Here is a 20,396-nt window from a genome sequence, read left to right as displayed (position 1 = left end):
CCAATCAAAGAGGTGTTTTGGTCCTCAACCAGGGTGTTCCTTGGCCACCTGCTACAGACCACTCACCACCCCAACATTTATCACCAGATCACATCGCCACCCTAGCTCAGAGCACCCTCTCTCCCAGGGTGGGTTTGGATGGCCATCTATTCAAAGGACATCTCTAAGGGTTTAAGGACAAAGAACTCCTGAGGAACTCTATACTTTTCCCAGCTTTCTAATTAACATATTAAAGGCAGAAAGAAAAACTGTTAAATTCTCCTAGAGCCCAAAGCCTAGGTGAAGAGAAAGGCGTGACAAGATCAATTTTTCTAATACAATGCACTTCAAAACCTCAGTTCTTTACCTCTGGTACAGCTACTATTCGGTCTCTCACATTTTCTCCTATTTCTTCAAAGTTATCCAAAAATTTGTCAAAATACTTCAAAATAACAGCACATTGTGTTAACTATGTTAAGTACATAATGAAATCTCATTTAATCTTCAGAACAACATTCTGAGGCAGGTATTATTATTTCTACTTTAAGAAGATAAAAATGAAGGAGAAACTAACATGCCCCAGATCACATTGGAAGTGGCTGAAGCAAGATTCTAACTCAGGTTTATCTTCTAGAAAAGGCTCGTAATCACTAAAGCAAAAATGCCTCTACACTGCTTCTTCTCTACTGCAGGGCAATAACACGGAAATAAAAAAAAATTATGAAATACTTATCAATAGTAAGTGACTTCGATGTGAATCTATTTCTTGCTTTTTAAAAGTAAACAAACAACACCCTACATACAAGTAGTTGAAATGACTTTGTAATTCACTGTCCCATGACTCTTCAGTTGAGTAACTAGATTGTGTAATATAGTAAATTTTCCTTATTGTTTCAACTAGAGATCAGTAAACTTATCTGTAAAGGTACAAACACATAAATATCTGTGAGCCATTCTCTATTGCATCTACTCAACTCTGCCCCTGTAGCTCAAAAGCAGTCAGATACTATGTAAATGAACAAGTGTGGCTGTGTTCCAATAAAAGTTTACCTATGGATAGCAAAATTTGAACTTCATGTAGTTTTGTGTGTCATGAAATATTCTTTTTAATTTTTTTCAGCTATGAAAAAATGTAAAAACCACTCAGTTTATGGGCTGTACAAAGATGGGTGATTAGCTGGATTATATCTCTTCCACTCTGTCCTTTTTGTTTGTTCCTATTTATACAATTGACAAATGTAAAATACTTCTTTATATTCAACATAATACTTCATATATTCATATATGGCCTTATTTATTCTGATTCTTTGAATTGAACTGAAAAAATGAAATTTTATCCCTTCTTTAAATATTATGTATGCAGTTCACCCTTTAGTCTCCTTCTTTCAATGACTTGGCTGCACAGGTCTAAAGATGTCTAATGAATTGTAATTTGCAAACATTTTGATTAGTTTTCAGTTATTGGTAGCCAAGAGCACCCCCAACATGCACACGATAAAGTAAAACTTGAGATAACCTCATACATACTTGACAATGAGTTTAAACAGGTTTTCTTCAGATTGAATCTCCTGGATGGCATAAAGGTCCTTAAGTGAGAACTCCATCAATGTTCCATGCTTATACTCATCCTCGGAAGGCTTAGTTTTCTGTCCTTTGCTGTTGCTAACAGAATTTGCTTCAATGTACAAAAGGAACATGCATTTGTCATTCTTATTTCGAGAACCTGTAAATTTCAAAGTATGATATACAATAATTGGTATTTTCATTTTCCCTACAAAGATTCAAGTAGACTGTAAAAGAAAGGCATGGTGAGCTATAAATAAACTTTTATTTTAGAGGAAAAGTTTCACCTATTTAAGAATCAAGTTCTTTAAATTAATGGAAATTCAGAAGTATCTTAAAAAGGGAAAAGATGAATGCTGACAAACTATTGAGGGACAATTGAATTAAGGAAAGTTATACCACACCTTCCTCAGCATTTGAGACTTTGACAACTCCAGTGATAGTCACTGTGTCTCCTGGGACACAGCTATCCACAAGATCGTGAACAAGCTCACATTCTATTGTTCGTGGAATCCGACCTGCTTCTCGCTGATCATCAGACATCGACTCCTGGATTCTAAAAAGTTAAACAATTTTCAGTCAGTACATAAACTGACTTTGGGTTATTTGGTCAACACAGTAACTATTCAGGGTCCACATGATGCTGAGATAGATAAAGGGCAGTTAGTTTAAAAAAAAAAAGAAAAGGTTCAATGGTATATTTAAAACTACTTCAGCAATTTCCAATTAAAGATGGCAGAATGGGCACATGCATTTGCCTACCTTCCCTCTAAAGTGTCCACCAAAACAACAGTCACTAAAAGAGTGAAGAGAAGTTTTGGGGCATGCAGAGGTGCCATCATCAAATAAGAGATATTAATGAAATTTTATAAAACAGCAAATGGGAAAGTACTGATGGATAAAATAAAATGAATTCCAGAATACACACAGGAAAAATTTACAAGGGTACAAGAGAAGTGGGAGCCAATGTTCTCAGCCCTAGAGAGGCTTGTAAGTTGGAGGTGGCAGGAATGGCAAGTGGGAGCAGATGGCTGAAACAAAACAGAATAATCAACTGAAAGACAAGTCGCAGAAGAGCTGTTCAGAAATTATTTGGAAGGTGGGGGCATAGGTGGCTAGAAGAAGAAGGAGGGCATCCCAGGAAAGCCATCAGGCTTCCCCATCTGGCAAAAACCAGAGCACTGTTTTAAGGAAACAGAGCCATCTACTCTATGAGGGGAACTAAGGTGCCGAGAGAGGATATCAGAGCTCCAGCATAAGCCTCCTCATTCTGGCATTTGAGGAGCCCAAGCCAAATTCAAAAACACATTCATAAAGCAAAATCTGGTTGTCAAAACCCTACCCTCTATCTAGGGATGAGGCTTTTTGAAGAAAAGCTCCTACCTAAAAAATAGCAAAGGAAACTTATCCTACCTACTCCAAATAATTTCTCATTCCTCATCAGATATTTGAAGATGAAATGGCAATAATTAAAGAAGGAGAAAAGCATTAAAAACAAAGAAAAAACTACTTAAGAGTTTCTGAGAAAATGTTACCATCATAAAACAAGAATGAGCTGCTATGATAAAGAAACTATTGGAAAACAAGTGTGAGATCAGAAAAATTAAAGATATGTATATAAAAATCAAACACTTATAGAAAGGATACAAGCAAAAGCCAAAGAAATCTAGAAAAGAGCATAAAGAAAACAAAGGGTGAAGGACAAACAATTGAATGGATACACCTGATAAGAAGCCCAAAGAGAGAAAATAGAAAATAGATATTCTAGAGTTGAAGACAACTCTAGAAGAAAAGGGCCAATCAGTATCAAGCAAGATGAAGACACAGTTAGATAGACTCAGACGTTTTCAGAACACCATGGATAAAAAGATTACGAAGAGTAGGAAAAGTGCTAAACGACAGTTATAGTCCAAATATGAAGCATATTAAAATATGGGCTAACTCAGTGGAGTATAAGAAAAGAATCCTTTTTGATTTTGATGCTTGGATCATTTTCCTTTAAGGGGCAAAAAACCCCAACAAAACAAAACAACCCAGTGACACAAATTACATTTCTTTCTCTTGGCATCTGATCACCTGACTTGATTCTCTGTTGAACAATATTTATGTTATCATAAAAATGTAAGTGCTGTTTGTTGGTTTCATTAGATATGACCTATGAATAAAACATGGAAGATAATTCTCATTAGAAAACAGAAGTAAACCTTGACAATTTAAAAGTAACATCATACTGAAAAAAGGTGGAAGAGGGAGAAGGGACAGCAGGTACCATGTCTCTAACATTCTCAGCTCACAGACTGGATAAGTAAAGTGAAGGAAGAGACATAAGAATGCTATCTAGAATTATGTATAAGGCAACAAGAAGTTGTGGGAACTGTGGCCTTCTATGCTGATTGAGTTTTTAAAAACATACACATTATTTTAAAACTTTTTAATTTAATCACTTAAATGATGAAAGTAAGCACAAACCCTGCTCCATGGTTACCCACTACTTTCACCCTCAATGCATATTTAAACACTGGCGAACTGCAATGAGAAGTGTCAGAGTGACACAACATGCTAAGGTCACCTTGCTTTAAAAAAGTATATTTTTTGGGACTTCCCTGGTGGCGCAGTGGTTAAGAATCCACCTGCCAATGCAGGGGACACGGGTTTGATCCCTGGTCTGGGAAGATCCCACGTGCCGTGGAGCAACTAAGCCTGTGCGCCACAACTACTGAGCCTGCTCTCTAGAGCCTGCAAGCCACAGCTACTGAAGCCCGCATGCCTAGAGCCTGTGCTCCACAACAAGACAAGCCACTGCAATAAGAAGCCGGCACACTGCAACAAAGAGTAGCCCCCACTCACCAGAACTAGAGAAAGCCTGCATGCAGCAACAAAGACCCAAAGCAGCCCAAAAAAAAGAAAGAAAAACAGTATATTTTTACACTTTTCTTATTAAAAGAACACATATTTCTATGTGTCACCTTTGTAAAAATTTAAAAACACAGATAAACAGAAAGAAAAAAATAACAATTACTTTCATCTGACCTCCCAGACAGTATACTCTTAACATGTTTTTGTATTTACCAGTGTTTTTTTTTTTTAATAAAGTCAGTATTGTACAGTAGAGAACATTCTGTGACCTGCTTTATCACTAAATTCATTGTAAACATTTTTGGATGTCATTTCAAAACACTCTCCTACATCATCATAATTAGTGGCTACACAATAGTTCATAGTATCATCCTTTTTATAATATTTTCTTCAGATGTTTAGGTTATTCTCCATTTTTGGTTATCAACACTGTGAAAACATACTTTCAGCAAGCTATTTCTGCACATATTGTGACTGTCTTCATCAGATGAACTTCTAGAACTGGGACTGCTGCAACTATAAGGCTTCGATTCTGATATACACAATAAAGCTATCACCTTGACTCATCCAAACATTTCAATGCACTAGTTGAGAAACAATTACTTAATTCCTTATGGCCATCCAAGCTAAGGCTCAGAAAAAATTGAAACTGAGTTTACTATATATGGCAGGAAGGAGGCCTTTCTTCTAGGGCAAAAAATCATTTTATGTACCTACAGAGCAATAGAATAAGACAATTAATTATGTAAGCTAATATTGCATTAACAAAGTTTTACTATAACTAACTCATTTAAAATGAACCTGAGCAATACCTTACTTTTAAAAACTCAAGAAAAGGACTTAATTGTCCTCCTTTTCTCAATCATCTACCCCTAAGTTTGATTTCCTAATATTAGGAGATGATCATTCAAACCCAGTTAAAATATTTAAGCCTATTTTTAGTCTATTTTTACCTGAAAACAAAGAAATTTTGTTCAAATAATTAAATCACTCTGAATCTTCTATGCATATACTGTGAACCTTATAGCACCTTTGAGGCCCTCACCACCCCCTTCAGTGGTGAAACTGCTATAGACATGGGCTGGAAACCAGGCTCCCCCACATGATCATACTCAAGAGTTTTAAACATTTCATCTTTTATAAAATGGAGTGTCTGTAAAGATCTCAGCATAGTGCACAGTTAATTATTGTATATATTGGTCTTGGTTTTTATAGGGCATTAGGAGGTCAAGCTAGGACAGGGCTTGGTAGAAATCTACTTCACTTTTCCCCTATGTTCTTAGTTTTTAAAGACCATTTGTTTCAGCCAAGTTTCCTGGATAGCACCCTGACTTCAAAACTACCCATTATTTTATATTTAGGGATGAGTTATGGGACTACAGCCAGAAAAAAAATGGAATAAATTGTTAAAAATATACACACATAGAGAAAACTATCTGACTTTAAAAAAAAAGTTTTTTTTAATCACCTATAGAAAATGCCTCATGGATATTGTGAACATAAAATGAAATGTATCTATTTCTAAGGGATTCTCCATTTTAAAACTTCAAAACAATATTATTTCTAGGATATCACATTATGGAATGAAACATACAGCTTTGCTTATATATACATCCAATTCAATGAGTAAAATAAATGAGATATAAAATGATTTCTCAATAGCAAAATGACATAATACTTGTACGTTAAATCCTTTCTGGAATCTGATAGAAAACAAATCTCAAATGAAGACAATTATCACTCCAACACATAACTCTGCAGCAAGTAAACCTTTTATTATATACTTTATCACAATCTACAGAGAAGCATCAAAGTATAATACAGGAATACTGTAGATTTACTTGGCAGTATGAGGGCTCTAAAACCTGCCTTTTATTTAATAGTCTGATTGCTTACTTGATTGACTGCCAGTCCATCGTAACTGTGAGAGGAGAGCTTCGGAGTGCAGTAAATGACTTCCCTCGACATGCAGGCACAGGACACTGCAACAAGATTAATTCGCACTTAAATTTTGATATACTACAATCATATCTCAGGAAAATTCAAGTTAAAATGCTTCATTTAGTATTGGTTTAAAAGTTGGTCCCAGAATGGTATTAAAGTAAGATGAACTAAAAGCTGCAATGACTTTCTATTTTCTTCTGTATTGATTTTGTTTTTGAGGCACTTTTTCAGCTGGTCCCTCTTGATGACTGCTCTTATTCTTTCTGCTGTGGGTATGCAAGTCTCTTTACACACCTGTCACACCAAGCACTTATTCCTTCCTTTGTGCCCAAGTAGTCTCCCAATCCTTGAACATCTCCTTGTATCCAGTCCCACATACCCAGCTCCAATCCTCCCCTTTTCAAAAGCCCTTCCTGGGTCTTCTTTAATCCCCAATTCTCTTATCTAACCTCCTTTTGCACTGCTTGTATAGTATAATGTTTATTGTACCACACAGGCAGTCCTCAACATGTAAGTCAGTTGTGTTCAAGTTTTCGTAAGTCATTTGTTTGCTGTTTGTACCTCAAGATGCATTTATAAGTAGAGAGACTGTGGCAGACTGTGTTTTCCAAATACGGTTGTAATTGTATCACCCTTCAAACCTTTCTAGAACCCTGCCACTCCCCTATAAAGAGCTGGAGTCTAATTTCCCCCTCCTGGGATGTGGACAGGCTTGTGACTCACTTTGTAACCAACCGAATGTGACAGAAGTAATGCTGCCTGACCTCTGAGGCTGCCTCAAAAGAGGCAAAGCCATTTCTGCCAGTCAGCTGGACCTCTGTCTCTTGAAGCTATTGGCAGTCATGTGAGCAGAATGAGTGTCCTGAGCTGCCATACTGTGGGCAAGAAGCCAAAACCAGACCACACAGAAAGACAACGTGGAAGAGAGATACTGGCCAGTGCCCAGTGAGTCCAGCCACTTGCTATTCCAGCTCCCTAAGAGATCAAGAGCCAGAAGTACCCAGCCAACCAGTTCTTCCAAACTCCTGACCCACAGACACCATGTGAAATAATAAAATGATTGTTGTTATTTTGAGCCACTATGCTGTAGGGTGATTAGTTATGCAGCAATAGTGACTGGAACAGAGATCAGCTGGAACAACTGTCTTTCTGATCACTTTGATTCACTGAAGTTCAGACATGAGTAATGAAGTCAGCGTTACTACCTACTGTATTAGAGGGCATGGAAATACCCTGACAAAATAATGTTTACAGAAAATATCCAATTTAAATCAGGATTTAAATTCTGGCCTCTCCAGGGAATTCCCTGGAGGCCCAGTTGTTAAGACTGCGCTTTCACTGCTGAGGTCACAGTTTCAATCCCTGGTCAGAGAACTAAGATTCCACAAAATGAGCCAAAGGGGAAAAAAAAAAAAAAATCTGGCCTCTCTGACCTAAAGGCAGTCCTGAACCTTAAGCCCAAATAGTAGGTGACACCCATTTACCAACACCATTGATTATTCAGAACCAATAGCTGAATCTAACATACTCTGTTCTTCCTACAAGAGAAGGAAGCCTTAGGAATTTCAATGTGAGTAAAAATGTACTAAATGTTAAACTTATTAAAGTCTAAGGATGATAAAGGCAACTCTGGAAAAGAAGAATCGGTATGGCAAGTGTTCCTACCTTATCAAAAGTTTTAATAAGGTCAATGTAAATAGGATTGTGTAGACCTGGTACAGGACCAGTGAAATAAAACAGACTCACATGTCTACAGGAGCACAGTGTACTACAGATGATGTATTACACATCAATAGAAACAGAGGGCTTAATTAATAAATGGCGACAACTGGCTTTCCACCTAAAAGAATAATGTTAGATCCTTAGCTTTATGCCATTCACAAAATTAAATTTCAGATGGACAAAAGATCTAAATAGAAAAAACAAGACTTAAAAGTACTGAAAGAAAATGTAAGAGAGATGTTTATAAATAGTGAGTGAGGGAGGCCTTCTTAAGAAGCCATGGAGAAAATGTAAAAGTCATAGGAAAAAGACTGATCAATTTAACCATGTCAAAATGTATTGATAAAACTCTAAAGCAAAAAATGTACCACAAAGTTAAGAGATAAACTAAAGACTGGGAGAAAATATCTATAATGTAAGAAATCAATGCTCAGTATCTAGAATTCATAAAGAACTCCTATCAATAGTATAAACAGAAAAATGAACAGAAAATTCAATAAAGAAACTGAATGGCCAATAAAGATGTGAAAAGATGCTCAAACATAACAGAAATCACAGAAATTCATATTAAAAATGAAATATCATTTTACACCCATCAGTCTGGCAAAAATTTAAAAACCTAACAATACCAAGTGTTAATGAAAATATGGGGAAATGGTAATCACTTAACACCACCAGCAGGGGTGTAAGTTGGGACCAACATTCTGGAAAGTACTTTGGCAACATCTAAAAATGTTAAAAATAAGCATAGCATATAACTGAGAAATTCCTCTGCTAAGGAGACATGTACAAGAATGTTCTCTGCAGCATTATTTGAAATTGTGAAAAACTGGAAACAGCACAATGTCTGCCAAGACTATGGATAAACAGTGGCTATTCATTTACTCCACACAATAAATGAAAGAGTTAGATATGTATTAAGATAGGTAGAACTCCAAAATAACCAAATGAAAAAAATGCTGTAATTTGTTACATTCAGTATATCATTTATGTAAACATAAACAAAACAAATCCTACATATATAGTCAAGTATGAAAATGCAGACTTGAGGAATACATGCTGATTTCAGAATAGTGGCTCTAGGGGTGGAACAAAGTTAATGGAACTGAGGAGGGAAACAAAGAGACTTTACCTTTATAACACTTAATATTTTTTGTAAAAAAATTAGCTAAATATTTGCCAACCCATAATGGTAGTACACAGATATTAGTTACATTATTCTCTACACTTTTCTATAGTTTTAAAATTTATAGTTTTAAAAAAAAGTTAAAAGAGGAATGCATCACTTTCCAACAGCAGAATAAAGGAAAGAAAACAATATGTGTACCTATTAAGCCAGAATATAAAAATATGAATGGAAAGAATACAAATTAACTTCAGGATAATGACTGTCTCTGGGAATGGTACAAGCAAGGGGTAAAAAAGAGACAAAAGCTGTACCAGTAATGCTTTACCTCTTTCAAGATACAGCTGGAGCTGGCAAAATGTAAATTCTGAGTGGTGAATAGAGATGTTTTGTTTATTTTTTGTACCCTGAAGTATTTTATAATTTAAAAACTGAAAATAAACAATAAAAATAAGCTCTGTATTTAGAAACACTGGGAAATGTTTTCTGTAAATTGATTTGCCTTCTTTACCAAGATAAAGAAGGAAGTAGTTAAAGAACATGGTATAACCTTTGTGGGAAGATTATATTTTCCATCTGGAAGAGAAAAACTCTGAATTTCTCCACACGCAGCACAAAGAAAAGCCATCTTGGTACAGAGAGGCTTTATATTACTGACGCGAACCACTGTCCCTCTCAGAGCAATGTATTTTCCATAGTAATTTGCTCGGACATTCTTGAGCTGTGTTAAGGGCTCATAGTTGTATACCCTAAAAACAAAAACAGGAACATATTTATCTATACATTTAAAATGAGCAGAAAGCTGAGGTTGTCTGCATTTTCACAAGTCCCTTTAAGAAACTATGGAATTCTCAAACCATATCATCCCCATATATATCAGGAATTTTACAAGTATTAAATCAGTCTTAAAAATAAAAAAAGTTAAATCTTCACTTTTCCTCGTCTCATTGGCTGTTCTCGAGGGAAAAAGGAAAAAAATAATGCCAAAAGGAAAGTCTCAAATTCAGCAACTTCTGAGTCTCCAAATTCTTTTTCAAGAAATGTTAGGAAATGTCTTTTTTAAATTCTAAGGAAAAAAAAACAAAGAAACAACCTTGATGATTACCTTATTCATCTCTTCTAATGAGAATTTAAAATCTTATAATACAATAAAAAGTTGAATTCAAGAAAAAATTCCATTTGTTCTCTGTGTTTAATAGAAATCTAATAATTTTAACAAAATTTAATCACACCACTTAGTGTATCACATGGATTATTAAATGTAAATAGCAGGGTCTTGATAAGCATACATCCAAAATCAATGCTTACAAAAATTTGCAGGTTCACAAATCAACTTATTTAGGCAGAAAAAGCTTATTTCTATCAAGATCTCTTCAAATTCAGCAGGTTCACTTGGATGTGATGACCAATGAGTTAGCAAGAAACTCATATACTTTTTACTGATTTCTTTGGCTTTATAAAATAAGGTTCTCACTCTTAAATAGTCTTTAATGCCTGTTTCTGAATAACACTTCAATACCAGAAAATTCCTCACCTTGTATGAATGTGTGGCACATTTACCATTGTCTCCCCATTTCTAGACAATCCTTCTTGGGCTTGTAACTCAGCTGCATGCCTTTCAAGATCCTTAGTTAACACCTAGACAAGACAGACATTTACTCAAAAGTTTGAAAACAAGATACCCTCTTGAAGCAGAACTCTTTTATAGAGAATATGAAGTTAAGAATATAAACAGTTCAGAAGAGCATATTAACAGAACTCTAACTGCCCTTTAAAATTCTGATATTTAGGGCTTCCCTGGTGGTGCAGTGGTTGAGAGTTCGCCTGCCGATGCAGGGGGCACGGGTTCGTGCCCCAGTCCGGGAAGATCCTACATACCGCAGAGCGGCTGGGCCCGTGAGCCATGGCCGCTGAGCCTGTGCGTCCGGAGCCTGTGCTCCGCAACGGGAGAGGCCACAACAGTGAGAGGCCCGCGTACCGTAAAAAAAAAAAAAAATTCTGATATTTTATTATGATTACTTATTTTATAGTGGGTTATGTTTTACCTGGGGTTCTGCTGTCCTTGGGCTGGAAAACTCCAGCATCCCTGTCTGCTACTTTCTGCCTCAACTAAACCTAGTATTAAAAGTCCTTACAGTAGCCCCTTAAAGATATTCTGGATGGATTCTGGAAAAAAAATATTTTCTACTTCTCCAAATTCAGTGATTAAGATAAAGAAAATAAAGATTACTTTTGAAATAACCAATATTTACTTCCTTGGCATTTGACATTAAGTAAAATAAATATTTAACATCTACCTGTGTACAAAGCAGTATGCTGCCAGTCTGAAAAAATGAGATGCAAATATGCAGCTATAATTGCTACCATAAAGATTTACAGACAAAAAAACCATGTGAGTTTTGAAAAGGGGTCATGAGAAAGGTTTCAGAGTGACAACTGAGTTAGGCCCAAGACATTTGGACATGTGAGGCAAGGGGCATTCTATGCCAAATGGACAGCACGTGTAAGAATCCTAGGGGGAGCTTAGTTTAGCTGGATGGCAGTGAAAGAAGGAGAGCAGGGAGAGGAAGTTGAACCAGGTTATGGAAGGCTTTCAATGCCACACAAAGGGTTTGGATATCATTTGGCAGAAAAGAGTCACCACAGTTTCCAAGGACAAATCGTGTTTTACCACGTATGGCAACAGTTAAGGAAAGATAATGAAGTCTTATGACAGAGGCTGTAAGGATGGAAAAGAGGTGGATTTAAGAGATATTTTAGAAATAGAAGTGAAAGGATGTGGTAATTTAGACATGAAGAACTAATGAGAGGGACTTCCCTGGTGGCACAGTGGTTAAAAATCTACCTGCCAACGCAGGGGACGCAGGTTCAAGCCCTGGTCTGGGAAGATCCCACACGCCGCGGAGCAACTAAGCCTGTGCGCCACAACTACTGAACCTGCGCTCTAGAGCCTGTGAGCCACAAGTACTGAGCCCGTGCACCACAACTACTGAAGCCCTTGCGCCTAGAGCCTGTGCTCCGCAACAAGAGAAGCTACCGCAGTGAGAAGTTCACGCACCGCAACGAAGAGTAGCCCCTGCTCACCGCAACTAGAGGAAGCCCGTGCACAGAACAGAAGACCCAACACAGCCAAAACTAAATAAATAAATTAATTAATTAAAAAAAAGAACTAATGAGCAAGAGGAGTCTGAAGACAACAGCCAAGGTTCCCAGCCTTGGGTCACTAGCAGTGTATACATCTTTGCAACGAATCTTTTTAATGAACCCTCACCTGGATACCCTGACCTCCTCTGCTCTATGTCCAGTCCTCAGTACCACTTTAAGACCCACTCTAAACCCCACCACGCCTATGAAGTCTTCCTCTGACAGGATAGCAACCTTTCATTTCTAGCAAAGGTCTGTTGGTAAAAACTAAGAATCTGTTAGAGAAGGTACTGTGACTGTGAAATCTTCCTTTAAAATTTTGACAAAAGTCTCACAAAATCAACACTTACCTGATGTATTGCCAGACCCATGCAAGCCAGGGTTTTGTCAGGTGTATCCCTTAATTCATTTGCTATATTTGGTATCAATTTAGCTATTTCATCATCTTTTGTCAGTTCTTTAAAATCCACCAAAATACTTCCCTTTCTTTCTATTTCATCCTACAAAATATTACGGTATGAAAATAATGATTGCTTTTTTACCATATATGAGCATTCAATCACATACTTTGAGAAAGCATATAATGTTAATATAGTGATAATATCAGCTCATGCAGCTCAATATTAAAAAAATAAACCTAATCAAAAAATGGGCATAAGACCTAAATAGACATTTCTCCAAAGAAGACATACAGATGGGCAAGAAGCACGTGAAAAGCTGCTCAACATCACTAATTATTAGAGAAATGCAAATCAAAACTACAGTGAGGTATCACCTCACACCGGTTAGAATGGGCATCATCAGAAAATCTACAAACAACAAATGCTGGAGAGGCTGGGGAGAAAAGGGAACCCTCTTGCACTGTTGGTGGGAATGTAAATTGATACAGCCACTATGGAGAACAGTACGGAGGTTGCTTAAAAACTAAAAATAAAATTACCAGGGCTTCCCCGGTGGCGCAGTGGTTGAGAGTCCGCCTGCCGATGCAGGGGACACGGGTTTGTGGCCCAGTCTGGGAAGATCCCACATGCCGCGGAGCAGCTAGGCCCGTGAGCCGTGGCCACTGAGCCTGCGTGTCCAGAGCCTGTGCTCCGCAATGGGAGAGGCCACAGCAGTGAGAGGCCCACGTACCGCAAAAATAAATAAATAAATAAAATAGAATTACCATATGACCCAGCAATCCCACTACTGGGCATATACCCAGAGAAAACCATAATTCAAATAGACACATGCACCCCAATGTTCACTGCAGCACTATTTACAATAGCCAGGTCATGGAAGTAACCTAAATGCCTGTTGACAGATGAATGGATAAAGAAGATGTGGTACATATATACAATGGAATATTACTCAGCCATAAAAAGGAATGAAACTGGGTCATTTGTAGAGACATGGATGAATTTAGAGACTGTCATACAGAGTAAAGTAAGTCAGAAAGAGAAAAACAAATATCGTATATTAACGCATACATTTGAAACCCAGAAAAATGGTACAGATGAACCAGTTTGCAGGGCAGAAATAGAGACACAGATGTAGAGAACAAACATATGGACACCAAGCAGGGAAGGTGGTGGTGGTGGGGGTGGTGGTGGGATGAATTGGGAGATTGGGATTGACATGTATACACTAATATGCATAAAATAGATAACTAATAAGAACCTGCTATATAAAAAATAAATTAAATTAAATTAAAAATATATATGGTGATAATAAGTACTAATAAGTTTTGTGCCAAGCACAGTTCTAATATTTAAAATGTATTAACTTATTTATGTCTCTTAACAACCCTTTGTGGTAGGTATTAATAATACTCTCATACTCTAATGATAGACGAGAAAACACACAAAAGAAAGCAATTCACCGAAGTCCATATTGCTGGTAAGTGGGAAGCTAGCAGCTGGACCAAGGCAGTCCAGTGTCTATAATCACAATCACTAGCACCTCAAATACATTGTTCAATAAGATGACACATAAAGGTGGACTAGTAGCTTTGTTATGCAAGAACCTTACCTTATCGTATAAATCGATACGCCTTGCAAAAAAATTTTCAAATGCTTGAATCTTCTCAATAAAAGGAGAGCTGTCGCTGTAAACTAATCCAACAAATATGGCATCAGCACTAATAAAAATTACACATGTACAATCATATTTTTCATGAGACAGAAGAAATACTATATACATGGTAGATGACTTCTAATTGCTGTACATTCTGATTACATTTAGATAAGAACTGGTATAGAATGTAAACATAAGATTCTAAAACAAGTTTAGGTCTGCATAATCTGAAAGGCAGATAGGAAGTGTCTCTCTCTAAAAGCACCAATATCTGAAAATCTTTACATTGAGCTGTGACACCTAGTAAGATCTACTAGTTCAAACAGCTTACATAATAAAGCGAAAACTTAAGCCGCATAGCACAGGGAGATCAGCTCCATGCTCTGTGACCACCTAGAGGGGTGGGATAGGGAGGGTGGGAGGGAGACGCAAGAGGGAGGGGATATGGTGATATATGTATACGTATAGCTGATTCAGTTTGTTATACAGCAGAAACTAACACAACGTTGTAAAGCAACTATACTCCAACAAAGACGTTAAAAAATAAATAAATACGTTAAGGTTTAAAAAAATTTTTTTAAAGCCAAAGCTTAGCACACTAACTAAACTCTTATTTCTTTGCAAAGAAAATCCTACTAGCCCAAATAGCCATTTGTCAAATCCCTTCCTGAGATCAGGAGAGGCAGACTACCACTCGGCTCTGGTCCCAAAACTGTAAAGTTATCTTCCACATTGTAAAGTTATATAACATTTTTGAATTGGTCTCCCACAGAGAAACAGTACAATGAAGCAGTTCGGAAGTACAACTGGCCAAAGGCAACTAGTGAACTCCATTTTTAGGACCAGTCCAAAGATCACTTCTAGTATTCTCTAGTATTCTGAGCTAACTGCTAGGGAAATACTGTGGGTGTTGGTGGCTAATGTATCCTAAAGCAACAAAAGATACATCAACTATGAAACATAACATTTCTATATACCAGAGAAAAACAGACTCTCAACACAGCAAACATTTGTAAAGCACTTCATTCATTCACAAAATGAATACTGAGTGCCCGGTATGGGGCAAGATCCTTGCCCGTAAGCAGTACAGTCCAGTGGGTAAAAAAAACACAGATATACATAAACACAAAACCCATATCTCATAACAAGCATATGATACTATCAGAGCACAGGAAAGATGATTCTCCAAACCCATACAGACAGATGTATGATGTTAACTGATGTTCTGGATTACAAAAAGGAGATTCCTTAACTATGTTTCTACACAAACTGTGTTGGCTGTTGTCTCTTGATTCCAAGCCTATTCGTCTATTTTCAGCTTTGTGATTCTTTGATCAAGATCTGCACATGGAACTTCCCAGACTCCTGTAAGATTCTGACAATTAGAGGCAACTTTAGAGACTGGCAGGTGGCAGGAAGGAAGGAATTTATTCTTGTTTCCAATTCTTTTCAGCATCTCTCCAGCTACAGAGGATAGCTAAGTTCTGGCCTCCAGCTCTAAGCACCAACCATGCCACTCTCCTGCCAGAATTACCAGCAGCAACCTGCTTAATTCGCCTCAGTGGTCTGAGCACAGCTCTGAAAGATATCCTTCAGAGGTCCAAGCACAGCTTTGTGGGGTGCCCCTCAAAGGTCAAAGCCACAGCTATGCTGTGGCTCCTCCTTTCAATTCTTAGGTTCTGATAACCTCAGCACTACTTATCTTTTGTTCCCTTAGGCAAAAGGGTGGTTGTGGTGCTTTCCAAAGTTAACACTATCTGGGAGTTTACCTCAGTGTTCCCTTTTTGCTCTTTCAGTCTTCTATCTGTATACCCAATTCCCTGTATTAACTCCTCTTTCTGAAATACCTCGTGTGGTTTGTTTTTCTGACTTATAGAAAAATAAAAAATTATGCTCTTGAAACATAAACATAATTCAATTGTTTGAGTGAACTAAGATTAAAGAAGAGGGGAGATATATATATATATATATATATATATATATATATATATATATATATATATATATATATAAGCCAAATGAGCAGTAATATGAGATGTAGCATCCAAAAAATGTTAAAGAAAATAAGACTTATGGTACTTTTTGCACTTTTAACTCTACCTTCTGACAAATAAAGCTTCCAGCCTTTATATGGTATGAATTGATCCAACGTTGATTGTAGTAGCAAAGACTGTGGGGTTTGTTCTGAAAAAACAAAACCACAAAAACAGAATACTAGGTTAATAGAAGCAGAACATTTTTTTTTTCCTATTTGCTTCTCCTTATAACAATGAGACCCTGACATGTTATTAACAGAATATCTAAGTTACAGATTTCAGTAAGAATTTTGGATATTAACATCCAAATATTACCTTAAGGGTAATGTCAAATAAAAGACAGACAAATTTGAGTTAAACTGCTCTTCATGACAGGCACGAACAGATTCCTTCACGAAGGAAAAAAATATTGCACTACCGTTGGCCTCCCCTACCAGGATGTTTTCCTGTGGCTTTATTCAGGTCAGGTCTGTGCTTTAGTTCTCTCCATTTTCCTAAGAAGCTCCCACCACCTCTTCCTCTTTTCCAGCTTTGAAATCTTCCCCGTCCAAATCCTCTGCCTCTGTACTCTCCATTCATGTCTTTTAAAAGATAGAGATTAGGAAGTCCTCATCAAAACTGTAGGAGAAACAGTGCTCCTAAAAATGTATTAACATAGAAAATAAGAAAAATTAATATATATTCTAGTTTGAGACCAGCAATGTTGCACAGCATGGTACAAACCCCAAACACTCTGCAGTAATTCTTCTAATCCTCATCTCCTTTTAAGGCCTACCACAGATGTTTAACCAAGTATACTGAGTGCTTATGCCTTTTCTTATTTTTGTCATGGGATTTGTCATGGGATAAAAATAAGAAAAGGTATAAGAAAAGGTACCATACCTGTTTCCATGGAACTCTCACAATAGAAATGAAAATAAAACAGGTAATTAACTCTAAGATACCTCTGTAGTGTGGTGAGACTTATTACAGGGCAGCACTGTCTGAACATTATCCTGACCTGTGACATTAGGAATATATCATCATAGCTCCTTATATATAGACAATCCAGCTGTGCCATATCCACTTTTATCAGGGATACATGGATATCCTTTTTTTTAAATTAATTTATTTTTTTTATTTTGGCCACACTGCATGGCTTGTGGGATTTCAGTTTCCCGACGCAGGCCACGGCAGTGAAAGGACCAAATCCTAACAACTAGACCACCAGGGAACTCCCTGGATATTCCTACATAGGTATCTAAGACAGATCTTTCTGGGGAAGCACAGGAGTGGGATGGGTACATACATGTTTCAACCTTTCTTGTCCTGTAGGGGCCAAAACGGAAAAGAAGTTAATTTTCCAGATTTAGAATGACTGTGTTAAAACGACAATGAAAGCAAGATCATTTCTAGGCCAATACTGATAGATGGGTTATTTGCAATTTTTAGATAAATTTGTTAAAATGCAATAAAGTTTTTCTGAAAGCATATCCATATTTGTTAATATCATTTTTGGGGCTAATTATCCCTTCCTGCTTTTTTCTACTTTGTACATGGTGAGATACTCATTTAAAAAAAAATTATTTTATTTTTTGCCACACCGTGCAGCTTGCAGGATCTTAGTTCCCTGATCAGGGATCGAACCCGGGCCCACAGCAGTGAAAACGCTGAGTCCTAACCACTGGACCACCAGGGAATTCCCAAGACTCATTTTTATTAAACTCAAATCCATAAAAATAGTTCCTGGTTGAAAAGCAATAAATCAATATATATGTGATCTTTTAAAATGGGTTTTAAGGGGCTTCCCTGGTAGCGCAGTGGTTGAGAGTCCACCTGCCAATGCAGGGGACACGAGTTCAAGCCCTGGTCCAGGAAGATCCCACCTGCTGTGGAGCAACTAAGCCTGTGTGCCACAACTACTGAGCCTGCGCTCTGGAGCCTGTAAGCCACAACTACTGAGCCCATGCGCCACAAGTAGTGAAGCCCACGCACCTAGAGCCTGTACTCTACAAGAGAAGCCACCGCAATGAGAAGCCTGCCCACCACAACGGTCGCTGCAACTAGAGAATGCCTGCACACTGCAACGAAGACCCAACACAGCCTAAAAAAGTTTTTAAATGGGTTTTAAAATAATTCATATAAGTAGAGCACAGGGCAGTGAAACCATACTGTATGATATTGAAATCATGCATCTGTCAAATCCCATGAAATTATACAACAAAAAGAGTGAATCCTAATGTAACTATGGATTTTAATAACAATGTATCTATTTGGGTCCATCAATTGCAACAAATGTATCACACTAATGCAATATGCTAATAATGGGGGAAATGGGGGTGGGGGAAGGGAAGAGGACCTATATGGGAACTCTGTACTTTCTGTGCAATTTTTACAACAATACTTGTAAACCTACAACTATTCTAAAAAATAAAGTCTGCTGAAGAAAATAGTTTACTCGTACAACTCAATATCCAAAAACTGAACAGAGGACTTGAACAGGCATTTTTCCAAAGAAGACTTAGAGATGGCCAAGAGGCACATGAAAAGATGCTCAACATCGTTAATCATCAGAGAAATGCAAATCAAAACCACACTGAGATATCACCTCACACCTGTCATAATGGCTATCGTCAAAAACACAACAAATAATAAATGTAGGGGAGGATGTGGAGAAAAGGGAACCCTAGTACACTGTTGGTGGGAATGTAAATTGGTGTAGCCAGTATGGAAAACAGTGTGGAGCTTCCTCAAGAAATTAAAAATAGGGACTTCCCTGGTGGCCCAGTGGTAAAGAATCTGCCTTCCAAGGCAGGGGACGCGGGTTCGATCCCTGGTCAGGGAACTAAGATTCCACATGGCGCAGGGCAACTAAGCCCCCACGCCACAACTACTGAGCTCACACACCTCAACTAGAGAGCCTGCATGCCACGAACTACACAGCCCACACGCTCTGGAACCCGCGCGCCACCAACTGAAAAGAAGAGAAAACACGCACGCCACAACTAGAGAGAAGCCTGCGCACCACAACGAAGAGCTGTCGCACCGCAACTAAGACCCAACACAGCCCCCCCCAAAAAAAATTTAAATGAAGTATAACCTATAAAAATTGAATCACTATGTTGTACATCTGTAACTAACATAACATTATAAATCAACTATACCTCAATAAAAGAAAATAGTTCATATCCTAAGAATAAAAATAAATAAGAACATATCCATAGACTGTAGTGCAATTCATTACAAGACAGCGTATCCGCATCTTTATTTAAAGCGATTTAAATTAGTAAATAAGTTAATAACAAGTTCATGTTATGGGCACTAACAGGGCTTTGGTAATCATCTAGACCACACCATACGTTAAGAAACTGAAGACCAGAGAAATTAAGTGAACTGATCAAGATCAAATTTGTCTGTTGACAGTACTGAGCTCAAACTTCATCTCCACATTCCCAACCTGAAGTGCTCCTTCGACAATGCTACGTGCCGTACCTTTTTCAAACGAGGTAATATGGTGAGAACAACTAGTAAAAATTCCAACATAAATGCAAGAGGTAGGACTGGAGAATGGGTAAACGCCACCCGTCGGGCTTCTATGCTTGGTTAAATACCTCACTTCATTTACGTCTCCTCAAGACTAAGTTCTTACTTGCAAAAGATGGAGGTCCCAAAACTCTCTTAGTTCATGGCTGGACTGGTTCTCCCTTCCTCTCGGGGGGAAGCACGACGGGGCGGAGAGGAGACTCCGCGGTCCGAGCTCCACAGGTGTCCCTGCCCAAGCCCCGCAGACTCTTCACCCTCAGCTCTCCTGACGTCCCCGCGCAGGATCGAAGCTCGTCTGTAGCAGCGGCTTGGGGACCTCAGCTTCTCCACCGAGGCCGCACAGCGGAGCCGGAAAATGTCTAGAGCACGGCGCCACAACAGCACGGCTAACCAAATCCCAGTTTTCCAAGTTCTTTTTTGGCGCTTCTGTGACGCAACTTCCGCCCGAA

General features: G+C 37.9%; 1 protein-coding gene across 3 annotated transcripts in view; it reads right to left on the bottom strand.

Moving 5' to 3' along the window:
* The window catches only part of MCM8 (minichromosome maintenance 8 homologous recombination repair factor), a 41,226-nt gene extending 20,889 nt beyond the window's left edge, over window positions 1–20,337 (bottom strand). The window contains exons 1-10 of one of the 3 annotated variants that reach the window (XM_060032883.1): window positions 20,054–20,337; window positions 16,860–17,063; window positions 16,490–16,573; window positions 14,345–14,427; window positions 12,685–12,834; window positions 10,725–10,828; window positions 9,741–9,939; window positions 6,295–6,380; window positions 1,947–2,098; window positions 1,507–1,702 (exon numbers count right to left, since the gene is read on the bottom strand). In XM_060032883.1, coding sequence (XP_059888866.1) covers window positions 1,507–1,702; window positions 1,947–2,098; window positions 6,295–6,380; window positions 9,741–9,939; window positions 10,725–10,828; window positions 12,685–12,834; window positions 14,345–14,427; window positions 16,490–16,573; window positions 16,860–17,004 — 1,199 coding nt within the window. In that variant the 5' untranslated portion in view covers window positions 17,005–17,063; window positions 20,054–20,337. The remainder of the gene's footprint in view (window positions 1–1,506; window positions 1,703–1,946; window positions 2,099–6,294; window positions 6,381–9,740; window positions 9,940–10,724; window positions 10,829–12,684; window positions 12,835–14,344; window positions 14,428–16,489; window positions 16,574–16,859; window positions 17,064–20,053) is intronic. The other 2 variants (XM_060032884.1, XM_060032885.1) reach the window with 2 other exon arrangements.
* Between the last annotated feature and the right edge of the window lie 59 nt (window positions 20,338–20,396).

The sequence above is a fragment of the Delphinus delphis genome, chromosome 15 (assembly GCF_949987515.2).
Source record: "Delphinus delphis chromosome 15, mDelDel1.2, whole genome shotgun sequence".
NCBI lineage: Eukaryota > Metazoa > Chordata > Mammalia > Artiodactyla > Delphinidae > Delphinus > Delphinus delphis.
Note: the sequence above shows the minus strand (reverse complement) of the source record. Positions and strands in the feature narration are given on the sequence as shown.